Below are 21,093 nucleotides of genomic sequence, written 5' to 3'. Positions count from 1 at the left end.
TTAGTGTGGGTTTGTGATTTGATCTAGTGTCTCTTAAACACAAAAGCTAGTGTGTCGTTTAATTGATTCCAGCTTTCATATATAAATGCAATGGAGTCATTGCTTCATTATAGATCCAACATGGTTGGCAATGCTTCAATATTAACCATACAAACTAAAATATATAATGTCAACAACTTAGCAACTCTAGGGTATCAATCTTCTAGATTTAAGGTGTGTGAATGACAAATAAATCCTTTTCAAGTTGATTTCACCACTTAGAACAACAAATTGAGAGGTAATGCTTCAATTAACTACCTAGAAAATCCAAATAAGATGGTATTGGAGGTGCTTGATCATTCCACTAACATTAAACATAAGGATGGTTATAAAAATAAAGTATGGTCATCTAATGAGATTGAAAATGCTACCCTATGTCATCAACAATTCAAGGCCAAAATCTCAAGGACATAATTGACTGTTTCTTTTTCCTTTTTTTTGTAGTTGACGAAGAACAAGTTGACCAAGAAATTCAATTGCAATAGTAACACCCTGTAAAAGATGGATCTAGTCACACTAACTCAACAATCCATAATTAGTGTCACAAAGCTAACAAAGAGCTCACATATAAGCGGACCCAAAACATTGGAACTCCACTACATTCATCCATTGGTTACTACCAAGAACATCGATCTTCATTATTGTGTTAATCAAAAGTACATTGCAATTGTTATGACTAGATCAATACAATCTTGGGTTGTCTCAACTTACAGTATATTAGCATGAATTTTAGACATGGACATAATAAATTATATACAAAAGGGTTAAACAATATAAATTATAACCAATGTAACTTCCTCCCTGATTTATGAATAAGAGTGTACACATGTTTTGATATGTGCCAACACCCCATTAGCCTTTTCTTACAACAACCATATCATAATATTGACTTGTAATATAACTTTCCCATGATAAACATGAAATTGAATAATTCCATTCTGTAGGAACATACATCATAATTCTTTATACAAAGAAAATGCTATAACAATAAATGATAGTTCATTGTGGACATCACTAGAATTTCATGCACAATTTTAAAGATTAGAATGTGAAAAACCATTGATATGCATGTACTAATCCATCAACTTATATCTCTTCTCTTGGAGACCGGTCACTCCCATTTGAATCTCAATTATGGTGTGTAATGGGATCTGGGGATGAGAAGACAAATAAGAATGAAGAATGAAGAAATGATCTAAGAAAGGGGCAATCACGTGAAAAAATACATAAAGAAAGTTCACATACCTCAATATGTGGAACTTCTTCCAAAGGTCTATCTGCAAAATATGCATACAAGGCACGCAAGATAGCCTAGATAGCAAAAAAGACACACTTACAATGGGCAACGTTGACATATAAAATTTAGATAACAGAAAAACTGAATTCAATTTTCTTTTTCTTTTTCTTTTCCTATTTTTTAAAAACTTAAGGAAAAGTTTGCATGACATGTTTGCAACATAATATAATTTGTAACTTTATAATCACCTGATGGGCAATAACCACCACGGGTGCACGTTGTCGCTCAAGCTCAACAGTGACAGGTTCTAACCTATAACAAAATAGAATGCATCCACTCACCTTTTTTCAAAATTTCATATGCTCAAAAATGAAATGTACAGATTATTTTGCCCTCTGGTGGTTGCTTATAATTGACTTTCTTGAGGTCAGCCCAGGTCATGCCACAGGATCCTAAATGATTTTTCTTTCCTTCTAATTTTTCAGATTTTATTATTAGGGAAAAGAATTAAGATCCCCTGGTTGGGCCAAAAATTCATATCAAATAAATGGATGAAGAATATTAGTAGCTCTAGTGCTACATTTTTTACCAACTTTACAGTGAGAAGCAATTAACACTAGTAATGAAATGGAAAGTAAAAATGAATTAAATGTAACCTTTGAATGACATCAAGATATGACTCGCCACGAGGATACCGATACCTCAACTTGTCTTTTTTCCGTGCTCTGCATTACAAAAACTCTATATTAGTTCATATGAAGAGTCAATTCCATTGCAGATTTAGGGTTTGATATATTTAGAACATTAATCAAATATTCTAATAGTTTTTCCTCGCAATAGTATTGTATGTAAGCATCAATCATCATAAACAAGAGTATAACTTTAAGAAACAATCTTCAAATTTCTTTTGCAAAATTCTACATAAATAGAACTATAGTTACAATTATTGGAATTGTACTCCAGTTTTCCAAACATAGGAGCCACTGTATGCTTAGAATGGATATCATAGCTAACAGACATGTAAGAACTGTTAAGAGGTCCAAATGTGCTTTCTTATCTCTGGAGTGAAAAAATTAATTTGGCTATCATCAAAAACAAAGAGCATACTTCAAGCAAGAATCATCAAATGTCTTTTGCAAAATTTTACATAAAATACAACTCGAACTACAAACATTTGAATTGTACTCATTTTCCAAATACAGGAGCCACAGAATGTTTAAAATCAATGTCATAGCACACAGACATGCCAGAATCGTTAGAGGTCCAAATGTGCTTTCTTATCTTTGGAGTTCAAATATTAGTTTGGTCACGTGAGCTGACTTGGTTACCCAAATGGATTAATTAATTGAGTTGTTTCGTCTTATGTCAGCTGTACATCATTTTACATTCAATGACCCATCAGGTGCCTAATTATGTAACACTAATCTTTACTGTAATACTGTCTTTAGGTTTATACCTAATTATGTCACGATGATATTCATTGTTAACACATCTTGATGTATCCTATTGCGGTACAATATTAAGAGTTATCACTATCTCATAGCTTCTGTACTGCTTTTATTATTGGGCGTGTCCTTATGATTCCTGTGATTCTTGTGTGCAAATGTTTATTCCAAAATATCTTCTTACAGTAAAAGATATAAAATTTTATGCTCATGAATGTTGACTTGTGTCTGTTAAAATGATTAGATTTATTTCAGATTCGAACTGTAAATATTCTTTTAATTCTTTGACTCTTGAATGGTATGTTTATGTCTGCTATTTCTTTTTCTTGCAGGTTGTAATGGTGCTCCACAAGATAAGTCTTCTTGATATGATAATGCTTTGAATATAAATCTGAATATGTACAATATAGAGATCGAACACCAAATGATCTGCACTAATAAATTTCTGTGTTTCTCATCTTAATCGATTTCATAATGACGGCATATATGTAGAGATCTTGAGGAGGACATGTTGGTGTATAGACATGTTTCTACGTATGTAGAGAATGTTAATTGCTAATAGCTAGATCGGATTCTAGCAAATCAATTTAGAAATTACATATTGCCTTTCAATGTTAAATATTACTTTGGATTGGGCCCGACTTCGAAAATAGTTTGCTTATGTAATCAGCAGTTTAGTATTCAAATCTCAGACTCTTTAAAGTATTGATGGTTCATTTGTGAGAGCAGTATGAGAGTCAAAATTTCTTTAATCCTGCAAACATGATCTTACCACAATCTGAAAATCATGAACTCCTTGCTAACTAACTGTTTGACAAAATATCCCACTTGGAAGAAGTAAAAATTTGAAATGAAATCCCTAAGGGTATTACAGTGAATAAAATATTTTACTTGACTAAAATTCACTAGTAGGTCCTATTAACATATTTACTCAAGTCCTACAAATCTTTGTAGAAGGTGTTAGTTGTTAATTAAATCTTATCTTTAGCATTTCTTTCTCTAGTCCTAGGTTATCTAATAATTATCAAGTTAGTTGTCTCGTGTGATAGGATTAAGACAGGTGTCACAGTCTTGTTTAATCCCATCTATCAGCCTTGCCTTTATAAGCAAAGTAGCATATGCAAATGTTTGAGAATTAGTATCCTATATCAATCCAATCTATTTTACAATAATCAAACAATATTTTGCACTTCTCTCTTGTTTAAGGCATCTTCTTTTGTTTTGTAGGTGATCTTGGAGGATTGAATCCATTGGCGACTCTAACAAGAAGTACCAATGATCCTCTATGACATATCACTAATTTCATCATATATAAATCAGAATTAGATTTAATATGATAGGAGATCCCAATAACTAGTGGGGTTTACGTGGCTCAAGGATCAACGACAACGAAGCAACAAATTCAAAGGAATCAAGACCCAATAAACAATGAAGAAAAGGTGAAGAAAGAAGAGGTTGCTCAACCAATAGATTTCGGAGTGAAGCCAAAGCAAGTACATAAGACACTCGTAGTGTATTAACAAGGATGAGCCAGCCCCATTTTTGCTATCAGTAAGGATGTTCGGAAAGTTGCTTCACAATTGCTTGATAGATTTAGGAGCATCAAGTAACGTCATGCCTTTGAACATTTGCAGAAGATTGGGAATCACGCCTTTGGGCTCCAATAGAAAGGTTACTCAACTGGATAAGATAGAAGTGTCGGTAGTGGGCAAGCTACACAACATACACATGCAATTGGCATTTGATCCAAGAATGGAACACATGGTAGACATTTCCGTGGTAGATGTGGCTGATACCTATGGATTGATCCTAGGTAGAGATTGGGCTAGAAGATTGAATGGATATATGGCAACGAACTTCTCTCACATGTGGCTCCCATGGAAAGGACTAGCCAATCAAATCAAAATCGAAAGCACCTCGAGGTTGAGATTGACAATCATGGAAAATGAGGAACCAAACGAAATATTGTTTGTTGAAACAAATATAAGCACCTACAGACCCAAGAAGGCAAAAGTGTTGACTATGAACATCATAAGCGAAGGAAAGGATTCCACCGAGATCCTGATTGAGTTAGATCCAGATGCTTCATCTGACGAGGGTGAAGGCATGTTTGAGAACTTCAAGAATTTCGTGACCAGAACTGTGCAACAAGGGATGGAGTTGGGTAACCGAACGCCAGTAAGAGATTTATTATTACCCAACTGGTGCAGAATTCACAATGCATTCCACTCGGAGTTATCTTGCTCCTTGTGTACAATGGCCTTGGAACAAATTGAAAAGAGAATCCTAGGGGCTTTAAAACGAGAGGATCAACATGGCAAACAAAAGGTTGAGATTCAACAAGTTGACGAGGTAGAAAGTAGCATGATGGGTGAAATGAAAAACCAAATTACACCACCCAATGCAGAAATAAAAGAAGATGATGAAACAGATGAGTTGAAGAATTTACAAAAGGAGAAGTATCAAGAAAGCAATGGAATATGGGCTCTAAGGTTTGATGGCTCCAAAACCAAGTAAGGAGCCGGAGCTGGATTCAAGTTAGTCAGCCCAACAGGGGCAACATATTTGGAGGCACACAGATTGCAATTCCCATGCACCAACAATATGGAAAAATATGAAGCATTGATTCTAGGCTTGTTGTGTGCTATTAAGAAAGGTGCCAAAATACTTCATGTACTTGGGGACTCATATCTAATAATTGAACAAATAAAGCAGAAGTTCGCTTGCCGTGACAAGAGGTTGAAGAGTTATAGAAACCGAGTCTGGGATTTGATAGAAAGCTTTGATGCCTTCAACATCAAGTTCAGCTATAGGGCAAACAATCAAGTGGCAAATGCCCTCGCACAAAGTGCAAACTCACTAGCACCAATTAAGTTGGATGGCTTGAAGAAGTTTAGGGTTGAGTTGGCATCGGTTCCATCAGTACCAGACAATGTCAAGAATTTCCAGGTGTTCGAAGATGATAGGCATATTCTCAAATTCTTGACCAATTTAGATGTCTTCATAGCACAAATCATAGATGGTGAAGTGGATGAAGAAGTGGAGATTGACACAGGAGTGATGAGCCTAAAGACCAACACTATTCCAAAGGGAATGATTGAATTGGAAAGAATATTTGACATGGACCAATTCCACAAAACGCAGTATCAACCTACAGGAGGCGATGCATGTGAAAAAATTAATTTGGGAACAAAGGATTGTCCCAAGATTGTCCACATTGGGAAAGTTTGTACACCCAAGGAGAAAGCAGATATATTGAATTTGATGATGGAATTCCCTGACGTGATTGCTTGGGGATATGAAGATTTGAAGACATAATCCTACCATCATTACACACACAATTCCACTAAAGGAAGGGAGTAAGCCATTCAGGCAGCGACAAAGGCCAGTCAACCCTTTGTTAGAAACATTGATATATCAAGAAGTGAAGAAGTTGCTCGATGCGCGAATCATCTTCCCAATGAGACACTCAATGCGGGTCGCCAATCTTGTCCCAGTCAAGAAGAAGAATGGAGAGATAAGGTTGTGTGTGGATTTCAAAAACCTGAATAGAGCATTAGAAAAGGACAATTACCCATTGCCATCACTGGACAAGGTTTTGCAAATTGTGAACGGAGCTAAAATGATGTCATTTATGGATGGATACTCGGGATACAATCAAGTGATAGTCGAAGAGGAAGATAGATTGAAGACGACTTTCACCATGAAGTGGGGAACATTTGCATACAGAAGGATGCCTTTTGGCTTGATCAATGCAGGCACAACATTTCAAAGAGCTATGGACTATGCCTTTAAGGACTTAAAAGATAAATGCATTATCATTTACATGGATGACATAGCAATATCTTCAAAGAACGGAGAGGATCACATAATGGACTTGAGGAAAGTTTTCACAAGATGTAGAAGGTTTGGAATCTCTTTGAATCGGAAGAAATGCATGTTTGGTGTTACCGAAGGGAAGCTTCTGGGACATGTGATTTCAGAGAAGAGTATAATGATAGATCCAGAGAGGGTGGAAGCAATTTCCAAACTTGGCGTGCCAAGTAGCAAGAAAGAGTTCAAAACGTTCGTTGGAAAGATCAACTTCGTAAGGAAGTTTATATCTGCATTTGTTGAGATTGTGAAACCAATGAATGACATGTTAAAGAAGGGTGAAAAGTAGATTGGACTCCAGCAGCGAAAAGGGCATTTGAGGAGATAAAACATGCTATTATCAATGCACCAGTCCTAGAAAGCCCGAATTATGAGAGGCCATTCAAGATATATTCTTTCGCCTCTGATCACGCATGTGCGGCCATTATAACACAGAAGAATAAGGAAGGTGAAGAGCATCTAATTGCATTCATGAGTGCACCTTTTAGGGAGGCTGAGTTGAACTACCCAAATGTGGAGAAACAAACCTATGCCTTGGTGAAAGCGGTAAAGAAATTTAGGCATTATATCTTGAGAAGCAAAGTACATGCAATTGTGCCTGACATAGCAGTGAAAACACTATTAATACAAAGCGAGCTTGGAGAAAGAAGAGGCAAGTGGGTCGCCACTATTCAAGAATATGACATAGAGATCCAACCGATGAAATTGGTTAGAAGACAACAATTGGCACAGAACATGGCATCAGAGGGACTTGGGCTTGTACAACAGGTTTATGAATTGAAAGAGGTACATCCCGATGAATGGTCTCAGGACATAATCAACTATCTTTTAAATCACCGATGTCCTTCACATTTGAACCCAATGCAAAAGCGAGCACTAAGATTCAAGAGCAAAAGATATATGCTACAAGGAGTAGTGTTGTACAAGCAGAATCATGAAGGGGTATATTTGCGATGTGTTGGAAAGGAAGAAGCAAGGAACATATTGGAACATTTTCATGATAAATGGGGAATAGGACATGGATCAGATTTGGCCATAACACATTGGATACTAAGAGCCAGATATTACTGGCCAACTTTTTTCAAAGACACGAGCATGTGAAGACTTGTCATGTTTGCCAAACTGTGGCAAAGAGACAGAGAAACCCAGCAATGCTTTTGTGGCCAATCATTGAGGTGAGACCTTTCGCGATGTGGGGACTTGACTTCATTGGTCCCATCAATCAACCTTCCTCAGCACAACACAGGTATATTCTAACCACAACTGACTACTGTACTCAATGGTCAAAAGCCCAAGCTTTCAAGAATTGCACTACTGAGATTGTCATTAAGTTCTTAGAAGAAAAAATCACCACCAGGTTTGGTTGTCCTTCTTCTTTTGTATGTGATAATGGTTCTGCTTTTACTTCTTTAAAATTTCATACATGGGCATTTGACCATGGGATTATTTTAAAATTTTCATCAGGATACTATCCCTAGGGTAATGGCCTAGTAGAATCTACAAATAAGAACCTTTTGATCGTGATTGGAAAACTCTTAGATAGGAACCCAAAAGATTGGCACACACAATTGAGATACGCCTTGTGGACGGATAGAACTAGAGTGACAGAGTCCATAGGAATCACACATTATCATTTGGTTTATGGACAAGATCTTGTATTCCCGATTCAATTGAAAACTCCAACTTTGAGGTTCATACAGGAATACTATGATGAGAACAAAGATAGAGTCCAAGTTAGGTTGGCTCAATTGATGCAGTTAGATGAGAAAAGAGATGAAATCCTAGAGAAATTTACAAAACACCAAGGGGTAGTGAAATGTTGGTTCGATAGAAGAGCGCAAAATAAGGCCTTCAGGATCTCTGACTTGGTCTTATATTGGGACAAAGCCCATGAAAAGAAAGGACAACACAATAAATTTGATAAACTTCGGAAGGGTCCTTTCCAGATATCCGAGATCATTGGAGATAATGTGTTTAGACTTAAGACACTTACTAGCGAGGATGCCCCATTGCCTGTCAATGGGAAATTCCTCAAGCATTATTTCCAAGCCTAGGACTCTGTTCAGAGCCCTTTGTACATAGTTAGAGTAGGTTTTCTTTCGGTTAATAGTTTAGTTTGCTTTCAATCCTTTAGAGTAGAGTTTGTTTTGGACCATTTAGCCCAAGGGTTTAGAGTAGTTTCCCTTTTAGTTGGGTAGATTAGAGTTTACCTTTCAGTTGTTTAGAGTAGTTTTCTTTTAGTTGTTTAGTTTAGGTGTTGTGAGGAAGTTCGAGTTTAGTTTGCATCAACTCATTTGACTTGAAATCTTTTAGCTTCCTTTAGTTGGAGAATAGCAGTTTTGGTTTTGGGCCTTTGCAAGTGCGAAGGGGGGTCCATGTTCTCACTCGTAGGTGAGGGGTGTACATTTTACATTTTTGGTGACAAAACGAAGTCTGTCTTGTTCATTTCTTGAGTACATTTGGCGAGGTTCGGAGATTAAAATACGTGTTTAGTTGTTGGTCTACGGTAGGACTTGTACTAAATTTGGGTTTAACTCGATAGAGGTTCTTGAGTTATCTCTGGTATGGTTACAACATTCTACTCACACTTAATTGCTCTGAGTTCTTGATTGTCTTGAAGTGAAGTTGGACTTAGTAAAAATCATACACCTGCTTCAGTGCCAATGTGGTCTTCCAAACCCTCTGCAAGCTTCATTGCCTGCAAAGCAAACAAAAGATTAAAAAAAAAGAAAAGAAAAGAAAAGAAAAAAAAAGAGAAAATATCATGAGAAAAGAGAAAAAGCAGTATCAAAGTGAAAATAAAGATAAAATTTGGTTCAAGGGTTTGCAATCATCTCTATCGGTGCTATAAAAATAATTACTAAAGGTAGAATCGTGATTGTGGTGCCACAGTGATAACTCCGTCAGGGCCATGGATGCCTGACTGGCAGCGAGGCTCTATCCAAGTTGCTTTTGAAGTAAGGATATTATAATGGCTAAGTTTGATGAATCTAAGAAATTATCAAGATCTTGTCGAGCAGGGAATAAATCATTTGCACACACGTGAGTAACATATGGTTAGGATGCTCAGGTTCAACTTGAGAGTTTTTGCCCTTGTTGAGTGCTTGTCCTTAAGTAGGATTTCGGGAAAGCCATCCTGGGATTTTTGTTCTAAGTTATTGTATTCTTGAAACGTCCAGGAACATTTTACCCGTGGAGTCGCCAGATGTTGAGGTTTTCACACCATCACCCCAAAAAAGATTTTTGGGGACCCCCTTTTTTCTTGATCGCCTCGGCAATAGCTTTTTGAAGTTGTCCATAAGGTTTTTTTGAGTTTTGAAAATTTTGAGCCTTGGACACCTTTAGGCCAAATGTGGGAGAGACTTAGCTTATTTTCACCTGGTTTTTTTTTTTTTAACTTAATTTTCTAGAGCCACCAATTCTATCCTTAGGCGGAACAAATTTCAAAGTCAATTCCAACTTGGAAAGATAAAATTGTAAATTTGGGTATAATTGTGTAAATATGGATAATTTTCAAAAAATAAAATTTTGTTAGATTTGAACTTTTTTTGGAAAATCTTGAAATTTTTTTGGTGAGAAAATTAATTTTTGTTATGATGAAAGAAAATTGCAAAATCGATTTAAAACTTTAGATAAATAATTTTATTTCTATTAAAAAACTAAAATTGCTTCGCAAAATTGATTTAAATCAAATTGCAAAAGATTGTCTTTAATGGATTAAAATTGCCTTGAAACCTTTTTGCCATTTAATGAAATTGGTAATTTAATATTGAAAAAATGCCTTTTGATTAGCCAAAATCCAATTTTAATGACGTATTAATTACTAAATCCTCATTAAATGGAAGCATTTAACATCTCCAAGGCATTGTTTAATTTCTTTTTGCAAATTGAAACTAATTGGCAATTTAAAAAAGCAATTTTCATTTTCGCAAAATTAATATTTAGCTAAGCATTAAATTGTGGGCCATAATTTTGCATTGATTATTGTTTTTCTTGCTCCTAGGGTCCAAGTCAGCTAGGTTGGGGGGAGTAAGAAAGTTGGGTATAAGAGGAGGCCTCTCTCCCATTTCCTCCTCACTTCTCACTTCTCCTTCTCGAGGTGTTGGTGATTTTGCAAGAGTAGATTTGCACTCTTCTTGCTTGGCGAATTTTGTGGAAGCCGACTTTGTGGGAGCCGAATTTTTTGGAAGGCGAATTTTATTTGGAGGTGAATTACATGGTAAAATTCTGATTTGGAAGGGATTTGAAGTTCTTGAGGTCTGATCCTAAATTCCAAAAAGTCGCTGTCCAGCTATTGGTTAAGGTGAATTTTAATCATTTAGAGTTGAAAGGGGTTCTTAAGTTGACATCCTTCTTTCGTTCTAGTCAAAGGATTGCTTCCCTTGGTTCTACTTGCCTTCTAGTCTACCACTCTACCATCCCGTAATAGGGCAATGAGTATGGAGGATGTTAGTGCAAGTAACAATCCTAAGTAGACAAACACTAAGAAAGACAAAGAGGATATGATGCCTAAAACACCCCTCTTCTCGAAAATGAAGCAAATAGACGATACCAATATCGGTGCAGTGGACATGATAGGGATGAAGGACAGACTAAAGGAAGGACAATCCCCCTTGGCAAAGAAGATATATAGAAGCGAAATTGTACACGCATTTATTAGAAGATCATTTAATGTAAGCCCAACTGGCAATTTTTCCTTTCTTCTAGAATAGGACAAGTGTCTATTTCTGATTGGCCACCATTTTGGTGCCTTCTCATTGGTTGCCACTTTTTGCACCTTTTTCATTGGTCCATTGATGAGGTGGCGTCTTCTCATTGGCATATGGGGTGGCAACCCTAATTAGGGTTTTGAGGATCCAATCTGGATCGTTGATCTTGTTTTGATCTCCACCGTCCGTTGTATTTTTGGACCATATATAAGACCATTTTCTCTCATTTGTAAAGTGTTGGAGAAATTGTTGCTAAGATAATACCAAAATTGCTCTCTTTTTCATTATTGTGACTTGTATGGTGATTAAGAACATTAGGTGTTATTGCATGGTTTCTACTTCCACATAGTTAGATTTCTTTTCAAGTTGTTAAAGTTGGTTGCATTTCAAGTTGTTTAAGCAAGAATAAAGTACATGGATAGTTGTATGGTAGCATCAGTAGATGTTTGATAGGGATCAATACTAGACCACTAGCATCCTAAGGGTTGGTTGGGAAGCCTTGTGTGGTAAATTATTTTTACTTTGAATCATTGCATCTATCGAGGTGAGGCTGCTAGTTAACCTTCATTAGATTCGATCCCCGTCTATTTGCTAACCTTCCATGTGTAGGAGTAGGAGTAGAATAGTGAGTAGCTAGGTAGTCAAAGTTTAGAGAAGGAAGTTACAGGAGTAAGTCAAGTATTAGAACACATCCATTCACCTTCCACCACCACCACTTTCCCACCAACATCATCCTTGGTAGACACATCCTCCATCATCACCACCATCAACATTATCTGCCCCTGCACATTTCACAAACTGAACCACCATCACCTTCAACCCACCAAAGCCCAAGTCATCCTCAACAATTTGCGTAAGGCCACCTACGTGATTAACAGTGAATCACATCGATAAAACTGAGTGAGTATTCACAAGTGTAAGGAACATTGGAGTTATTGCTTATGTCTTCATGAGCATTAACTTTTCAAGAGAGGAGTTGCATGTTTGATATCCCATATCAAATATTCAAATCCTAATATGTTATGTAAGTGATACAAAACTCGCATCAACAGGTTGGTGGCAAGAATGTTGACAATATAGATTAAAGAATCAGAGTAAACTCACAAGACAATTCTGATCATATATATATATATAATTCCTCGCTGCATTAAATCAGATTATGTACATATAACAACAAGCCACTACTCATAACAATTTATGAAACATTTATTTAAGTATAAATTTGTAGTATGACCAACACAAATTAACACTACAAAGAACTTGGACTCTGTGCGTGAGGGAACTTGCGACCTGCAAATTTCCTTGTCTAAAGCTTCTATCCCTTTCACACTTTTACCAATGGCTGACCCAGTCTTCCTATAGGGATGCATGGGTTCTGAATATCGTTGCCAAGGCTCTTTGCTCACGTGATCATGTATCACCCAATCTCCAATTCGGTTATACTGTCTGCAGATGATGGTGAACATAAAACCCCGCAGATGCTATTCCATCGCCGATATAAAAGTTGAATGAACTTCCAACGTCCTGTACTGAAACAACAATGACTCAGACTCTTGAAATCTTAGGGAATCCCAACTAAAAGCCTACTAATTTAGGTGTTCCAATCGTATGGTGAGATGCAAAAGATGGTTTTCTCCTCAGTATGAATTAACATCTCCAAATGCTGGGAAGGTCAGTAGACTTACTTCGAAAACTGGAACTGATTGAAGTCTGGTTTCTCTAATCTATTTTGAACACAATTTTCACTGAGAGGTCGGGGCTACGTCCAACTCCTCAAACATTCCAAAGGTTTCGTCCTCCAGAATAACCAGTCACATTTAACTGACCCTTTTCATTTGTCTAATAATATATTTCATTGTGTCCAATCCCAATGCGAATGCCTTCCTTTATAAATTTGAAAAGAGGAGAGGTACAAATAACTTAGCAATGTGGGATAAAAGACTATTTCGTCTTTTAGTCACTTAAGTCATTTTGTCATAAACTGACTTTATAACTTTATAATAACATCAAAATATTTAAATAAATCACTGAAGTCACTTGAACTTTAATATCTCTTGAAATACTTGTTTGATTGTCATGCCGTCTGAAATAGGAATCTCTCCTCATAATTCCCCATGTGACCAAATACACTTTCTAAAAATAGAAATGTTCCATCTCTATTACACTTGCCTTACTATAATTAGTCAGTATGGAAAATGTAGTCCAAAGGATATTGAATGAAAGCCAAATCCATAAATCGTTGAATGTTGGAGACGAATCAATCTTCAAAAAACCCTCTAACTGTCCTTATTAGCCTACGAGGATCCAATAATAGGCTAATCCCTGAAATTTCGATACTGGTAACAAATGGGGACATTACAGTAAGGGTCAGCATCATTGAGTGCCTTGAGGACAAGTCCAAGAAAGGGTTTATTTTGCGAATAAACCTACAAAATAATTGTTAGTACTACGATAATAACATATCTCAATATACTATTCTATCCTCTATCTTAACCCCAACCTTAAAGACGTCTCTAGATTGGGTTTCCAAACCCCCAGTTATTTGACCATCTTCTCTAGAGTGCATCTCTTAAGGTTCACATATGCTTATGTTGACATCATAGGAATACTCTAGCCATTATATAATTCTCATCTAGCCATTCATTTAGGGTTATTAATCTCTGGCACTGACATGATATCCATTCATACAAGGACCAAACCTCCTATAGGCTATATTGGTACTATGAGATTCTATTTATTACTCATCTAGCCATTCACGTGGGTTGTACTAATCTCTCACACTGGCATGATGGCCATTCATATGAGGATCTAGCCTCTCGCACTAGCACTATGAGATTTCATTTATTACTCAACTAGCCATTCATATGGGGTCATACTAATTTCTCACACTAGCGTGATAACCATTCATACGAGGATTGCACTAACCTCTCACACTGGCAAGATGAAACTTGACCAATTATTTCCCCATAAGAATTATAATAATTAATTAGTCAATTATGATATCAAATCTTTAATTATCATCCTTTTTAAAAGTCATTTTTTGTACTATTAATAAGGTCAACACATAAATATCTTTTGTAAATTTCCATGTATGAATATGTTCATATATATATATGTATGTATGTATGTATATGAAAAAAAGGTCATATAATAAACTTCTTTAACAAATAAAGACAACCTTTCTAGTTAATAAAACACTTACTTTACAACACATACCTTACATGTGTTACTCCCTATAATTTTGGGTTTTAAAGCTCCATATTCGGTGGTCCTTACATTATATTTATCTTCTCCTTAAGTAGTGATTATCCTCCCTTTAAGACCCTTCAAATGCAAATGCATTTCTTTGACTTGGTCTTAAATCCCCCCATTTACTATTCTACTTATGGAGTGAGTCCACCAATCATACGTGGCAATTGGTTCCTAGGTTTATTTTTCTTACCTTCCTTTTTTTTCATGTTGCATCATCCCCACTCATTTATATGAGTGGGGCCTATGCGACATGTGCCTTCATGGGATTTTGTAATTTGAGGGGTCCACTTGGCTAGCAGTGATTTGAACCTCAACTATTTATTACTTTTTATAAATATTTATATGTTTAGTTCTCGTCTTATATATTCAAATGCTTTTTATTTATGTATTGTATATTGATTGGATAGTTGATGTCAATTGTTTAAATATTTTATTTGATATTTATTTATTTGATTAAATACTATCATAGTTTATTCAATTGTTATTCTCTATTATTCAACACCAATTATTTAATAATTATTTGATTAGGTAACATCATTAATTAATTTATAACAATATGCTAAGTTGCTAGATTCTCTCCTAGACCTAGGAATTCTTGGTTCAATTCTCTCAAAAGTCTGGTCCTTGTCAGATTCTATCAAAAGTTTGCCTCAAAGAACAAATTTTATTGGGAATTCTTTCAAAGGAACTCTGGCAGAATTCAGGCGACTTTTGAGTGACTTTGGATTCTAGAATAGGAAACCAGACATAAATTCAGAGAATGAGGTCAAAGAACACTTTTTTGTTCACTTTTTCAAAAAGTTTTTGATGTCAAATTAGACTCAGAATTAGACTCAAGCACATGATTGGACTCAAATTACTAATCATATTTACTTTGAATTAGATGCTACAGGAGAAGAATTAGGATGTATAAAAGTGTCACACATCTATTATGGAATGTATGTTGTGCATATAAGGTAACATGTATAGAGAACTATGCATTATGATATATACTCCCTAAATCCCTTACATCTTCTTGCATCTAATTATATGCTTCGTATCATGGTTCTACAAGAGAAGTTATGTATAAATGATTTTTGCTTGAGGACAAGCAAAATCTGAGAGGGGAGGACTATGATATCCCCATTAAAATAAGATCTATATAATTAAAATATAGATAAATAATAAATAAATAAAATAATAATATACTATTAATAATGACATACGGATAAATATGGAAGAAAAAATATGAGACAAGTTGAAGAAAGTCCAATCTAGAAATATCAATTAATAAAGTAAGGTCCACATAGAGGACATTACATACAAGTATTGCATTATCTTTTAAACCGTTGCATGCCTAAGTAATAGGAATTCCCATTTAGCACAATGAAAGTGTTTCCCTGAGAGCACAACCCCAAAATCATAGTTAAAGGGTTAATTGATTCTTTAGGTATGAGTTGCAAAACAGAGTCAAATTAAAATTATCTTACATGGAAGTAAGTTGATGGTGATAATAATGAAGCAATAAAAGTTCAAAACACTCTCCTTGGGATTTTTTGTTTACTATTCAGAATTACCTTCATAAATGATACAATATCTGATAATTTTACAGTAATAAATATGTATAACTATAAACTCATGCTAACCCTATATCAACAATTCCTGAGTTCATCAATTTAATGTAAGAGTAAGGAATCTATCTTGATATTTATCTTTGAAACAACTAAATAATTACTCTGGCTAAATAATTACCCTTGTAAATGAAACTACAATGGCAAAACTATGAGTCTGGAATATAATTTGACTAATTAGTGACACCAACTGAGAACCTTTGTGTATTATTGAGATTAATGAAACTTTCTAGTTTCTATGTTAACATTCTTCAAAATTAAGTGCAATATGAGATTTCAACAATTGTCTTTCTAAAACTTACACAATTACTAAGCATTTGAATCAATTTTTCTCCTTTTTTCAGAAAATCAAGTTGTAATGTGAATGGAACATACTCATATTCCTCTGGCATGTTCCTTTTTATTTCCTCGTATGTCATTCCATCACAAACTCCAGCATATATCTCATCTAGAGCACGCCATTGTATCTGCATCAGAATGATGATTCCAACCATTTTCCACATCCCAATGCTATTACTTAATGACAAAAATATTAAACTAGAAAACTTCTATAAGAATTGTCACTGCGCTTTTCAATGGATCAAATGCATAAACATTATTCTTTCAGCTTCAAATAAAAACTTACAAGCTACAACCTTGATTTCCATTAACTCATTGAGGCATTTCAAATGACATGTATCTTTCCAACTTTCATCATGCTCTTTTATTACTTATACAAAGAAAAACATTTTTAACAAATTCCAAGGGTTATTCCTTATAACAACTGAATGAAAAAACCTCTGTTTCTTTTGAGATTTTAGTCCATAACTTTCACCTTGGGGAACCCCACAATATGGCTTGCTGTAAGTATTGTTCTTTGCAATGTGCTGGTCCATATCTATGAGATCAGAAACAAATAAAACTGATAAGAACTTGCTTTACAGTTTTTACATGAAAACAAGAAATAAAATGTGGAGAAATAACCAACTACCCCTCCAAGAATAAGAAAGGTTCCCTCTTAAGATCCAAAATTATATTTGTGTTACAAGCTTATACATGGTTATTCAACTTTCCAAAGGGTTTGAAGATGCCATATTCTTTTGAAAATACAGATGTACAAATACAATTGCAATATTTTTAAGGTAGCTTAGAAGAAAAATGGACCCAAGTTAACATTTATCTTGCTAGGATGCTTAAGATCACAATTTTACCACAAAATGTTCATGTTTTAATACTTTGGTTGTTAAGTTGTATGTTTCTCTTGAAATTGTTAAGGAATAATTGGTATCATCAAACAAATTGTATTTAAAGGAATGATAACAAGTTTATAGAGCAATTTCGCAAGTAGATGTATCTTCAACCTCCTAGGATGCATCTTGAGGATTGAGATGCCTCTCTTGTATAATAAATGGGTATCGAGATGTCTCTAAATGTGGGAAAGATCCCACCCACATTTCCTTCTATATCCCATAATAAAACACAAATCACATTTCAAACACAAAACATGTTGTGTCCCCCATTCGGAACACTAATTGTGATATTACCATCCCTTTCACATCAATTTTGTGAAGTTAAGAGACAAAATTGAAAAAGTGATAATCAAATGAAGATTAAGGCGTTTACCATGGTAGGAAGGAAAATTGATTAAACATGGATTAATGGGACATAGTGACTCGTCCCAATAAGCAAAGATGAATGTAAGGCTATTATTGGCAAGCAAATGTAATGTTAGTCAATGGGCACTAAAGATTTCCAACAAAACTTTGATATCTTCATGTTCCCTTTCCTCGATGCAAATTAAGTACCTATGTAACCAATTCCAAATAAAGGAAGCACGACAATTGTTCATTGAGCCCTATGAAGCATGAAGAGGAGTTTTCTATGAATATTAATAGCTTATTATAATTTTGCATGCGTTGGCTAAAATTGTTGTAAGTTACTGAAACCACATATTATGAAATTGTAACTTTTGGCAACAATGTACTACAATAAATCTCTCCTCTCAGCAATAGGGGAGGCTCCCCTCTTACCTTAGGTGGCTTCAACAAGAACTTAACTGAAATTACAAAAAGGGAAGAGTTCTCTTAATCAATTCCTCTTTTTTCATGAATAATTTGCATACGACTGCTACTTTCTAACTTAACAAAAAGTGCCATATTTCTACGATAATACCAGTGGTCTTGGAATTGACACAAGAACAATACCAAGGAAAGCAGTTTACTATTTTAAATTTTGTTAAACAAAAACAGGAACCTAAAGTCTCCTGCGCCTATCTCGAATGAGGATTCAAGCAGATTAACCAGTAAGGCACAAAGTCTCTTACTTGGTACTCTCAAATTTAATAAAAACACTTACAATTGAAGCCCAAAGTCTCCATCTCTAAGTAATTGCAGCAAATACTATCTATCACAATTGGTCCTCCCGTAACAAAAAGTCTTCAAAATTTCAAATAGGCTCTCAAGGCAACAAGCAACTCAAAGTCTGCACAATTGGATCCAAATACCTCTTGAATCAAAGTATTATAACTCACAATTAAGTCAAGAAAATGTCGTCACATAACAATTTGAATTAGCACAAAGTCTCAAAACAATCAACCTCTTTTATTGAAAGTAATCTGACATCCAAACACAAAGACTTAGAGTGCAATACAAGCAGGCATAATTATATTCCCTTGCCAAAAGATGCTTATTTACAATAAGCTCCCTCCTTTGTACAGGAAAAGAGTGGACAGAGGTGGAGAAAGAAGGGGAAAACACTTGACCGCCTTGAATTATCCCCTAACAAACTTCTAACTAACTTTCACTTATCCAAAGTTGCATGCCAATGCACTTGCAAACTGATTACATGTTACAACTTTGTATGTGATCCTATCACATGCAATTACATCTTTTTTTTCCATTACAAGTAATATGTCAATTACAAATTACAAAAACACGATGAAAATATTCTAAGTGCCTCATAAGACATGACTTCCATTACATCATCCTTTTGAACTCAAAATGTGTGCTTATATGGTGAAAAACCCCAAAAACGAGGTTTTGGAGGGCAATTGCACATACGGGCAGAAAGCTTTATGAGTGGAAAATGCATGAGAAATGAGTAGCATAACATGTTTTTAAAATAAATTATTGTGTTATCATAAGCAAGTGTGCAAGCAACCACCATCATGAGTTTTAAATTACATGGTAGCAATATAACAAGAATAGACGAAGTGTATGCAAGAATAAAGTGAGCTTTTTGGATGCAAAAGCATGTTGTAAAATGAGCTTGTTTTCCTTGGTGGTTTCTTTCAAGAACGAGGTTTTTAATCTAGATTGCACATACAAGTAAGGTGAAGTACTGGTAAATGCAACTTGGAGAATTTAAACGGAAGATAGGAGCACATTTATATACAAAGCAAATACAAATCTGAAAATGAAATGAAGAGATTTGCAAACAAAAAAGAAAGAACGCATATACAACTTTTCCCTATGAAATTCACAAAGAATCTTACCTTTTTTCCTCAAGAAACAAATGAGGAGGTCTCTTTAATCTCTTATGCAAAATCTAAAATGAATCCAATCAGATTTTTTGACTTAGAAGAATTGTATGAATGGGAGTTAAATAGACTTTGAATATTGACTCAATCCTTACAAAATAAATACATTTTTGAGTCCAAATTTGTAGCTTACCAAGTGTAGAAAGTTGGAGAATTAAAATGCACAATAATTGCAACCATAGTGACTAAATCAAATGCAATATACAATGACAATTAAAACTGGTGTCTAGGGCATCAAATGCAACTTAAAAAGAATGATAGACAAGCTGCAAATGATAAACAACCCAAGAACTCACCTTGGAAGCAAAATGTTTGGATTTCCTGAAGAAAAATGACAAAATATGGGTTGTTTTTGGGCAAAAACATGCTCTAAATGGGCTGTTTTGGGAACGAAATCCTTTCAAATCTGCACTTTTGATGAAGCAAAAGTGTTCCTTGTGAGTGTTACAAAATTCAAGAATTGGCAGATTAACGGATTTCCAGATGATTGATTGATTAACAGAGGAACAAATGTGTTCCTTATAAAGAATTATGAGGACATTGTTTCTAAAAGAAACAACAACAAAGACTAAAGACGAAATTAGAAACAAAACTGAAGACAGGATAGGAAACATTCCTATCTAGACTGAAAGACAGAATACGAACAAGTAGTTGACCATTATAGAAAGTATTTAATTAAGGAGATAATATCTTAATACACTCCCATAATGGTCAACGTATGGATGTCAGAACATTCTAGGATAACTGAGACCCTCCCTGTATCTATAGAATGTTGAAACCAAGAAGCTTTACCAGAAGAGTGCTATGACTCAGAACAGATTGCAATTACAAAACTTTGTTTTTGTGGAAAAGTCGGTAAAACCCAAAATCTCACATAACCTTGCATATTATAGACAACATGAAATGATTTTTAAGGAGAAAATCGACAAACCCACAAAAAACCAGAAACTGATGCAGAAGGCGAAATATGCAGCTTCGCCTTAATTAGGAAGCTCGACAACTTGTGTTGTTGGCTAGGAAGCATTTTGCCTTGCTTGGGTAGCCAAACATTTTCGACACTTGAACTTCATATGGCCAAACTTGTGGCAGTAATTACATTGTACATTTTGCTTCGTAGAGCCATCCAGGGATTGAGTAGAAGGTTGATGCTAGAAACGCTGAGAAGGCTGATGGTTGCTGATGTTCTGTTGAAAGAATTTTGCAGCAAATGCTTGCTCTGAGGAGGCTATAGAAGCACAGCTGCCAAACTGTTGTTTCCAATGATCCTGCTGTAGAAGTTTGGTGCATAATTCTGGAAACTTCAGATCAACATTAGTCAAAGATGCCATTTTGAAGAATTCAAGTAAAAACTTCAAGACCGAAATTCAACAAGCACGAATTTCAAGGAAAATTCCTAGCTGACCCAAAAAAA

General features: G+C 35.2%; 1 protein-coding gene across 4 annotated transcripts in view; it reads right to left on the bottom strand.

Annotated features, from left to right (window-relative positions):
• Positions 1-817: 817 nt before the first annotated feature.
• Positions 818-21,093, bottom strand: part of LOC149549661 (6-phosphofructo-2-kinase/fructose-2,6-bisphosphatase-like) — a 229,924-nt gene continuing 209,648 nt past the window's right edge. For 2 of the 4 annotated variants that reach the window (XR_016354132.1, XR_016354133.1), the window contains exons 18-23: positions 16,980-17,042; positions 16,541-16,613; positions 1,933-2,001; positions 1,525-1,588; positions 1,285-1,350; positions 818-1,190 (exon numbers count right to left, since the gene is read on the bottom strand). Coding sequence is in view for 2 of the 4 variants with exons in the window: in XM_089792961.1 (XP_089649087.1) it covers positions 1,113-1,190; positions 1,285-1,350; positions 1,525-1,588; positions 1,933-2,001; positions 16,541-16,632; positions 16,980-17,042 (432 nt within the window). In the remaining 2 variants the exon portion in view is untranslated. Of the gene's footprint in view, positions 1,191-1,284; positions 1,351-1,524; positions 1,589-1,932; positions 2,002-16,540; positions 16,633-16,979; positions 17,043-21,093 lie in introns of all 4 variants that reach the window. The other 2 variants (XM_089792961.1, XM_089792962.1) reach the window with 1 other exon arrangement.

This window comes from Cupressus sempervirens, chromosome 7, assembly GCF_028749045.1.
Source record: "Cupressus sempervirens isolate cs-2001-9-10 chromosome 7, ASM2874904v1, whole genome shotgun sequence".
NCBI lineage: Eukaryota > Viridiplantae > Streptophyta > Pinopsida > Cupressales > Cupressaceae > Cupressus > Cupressus sempervirens.
The sequence above is the reverse complement of the archived record's forward strand: the minus strand, read 5'-3'. Positions and strand labels throughout refer to the sequence as shown.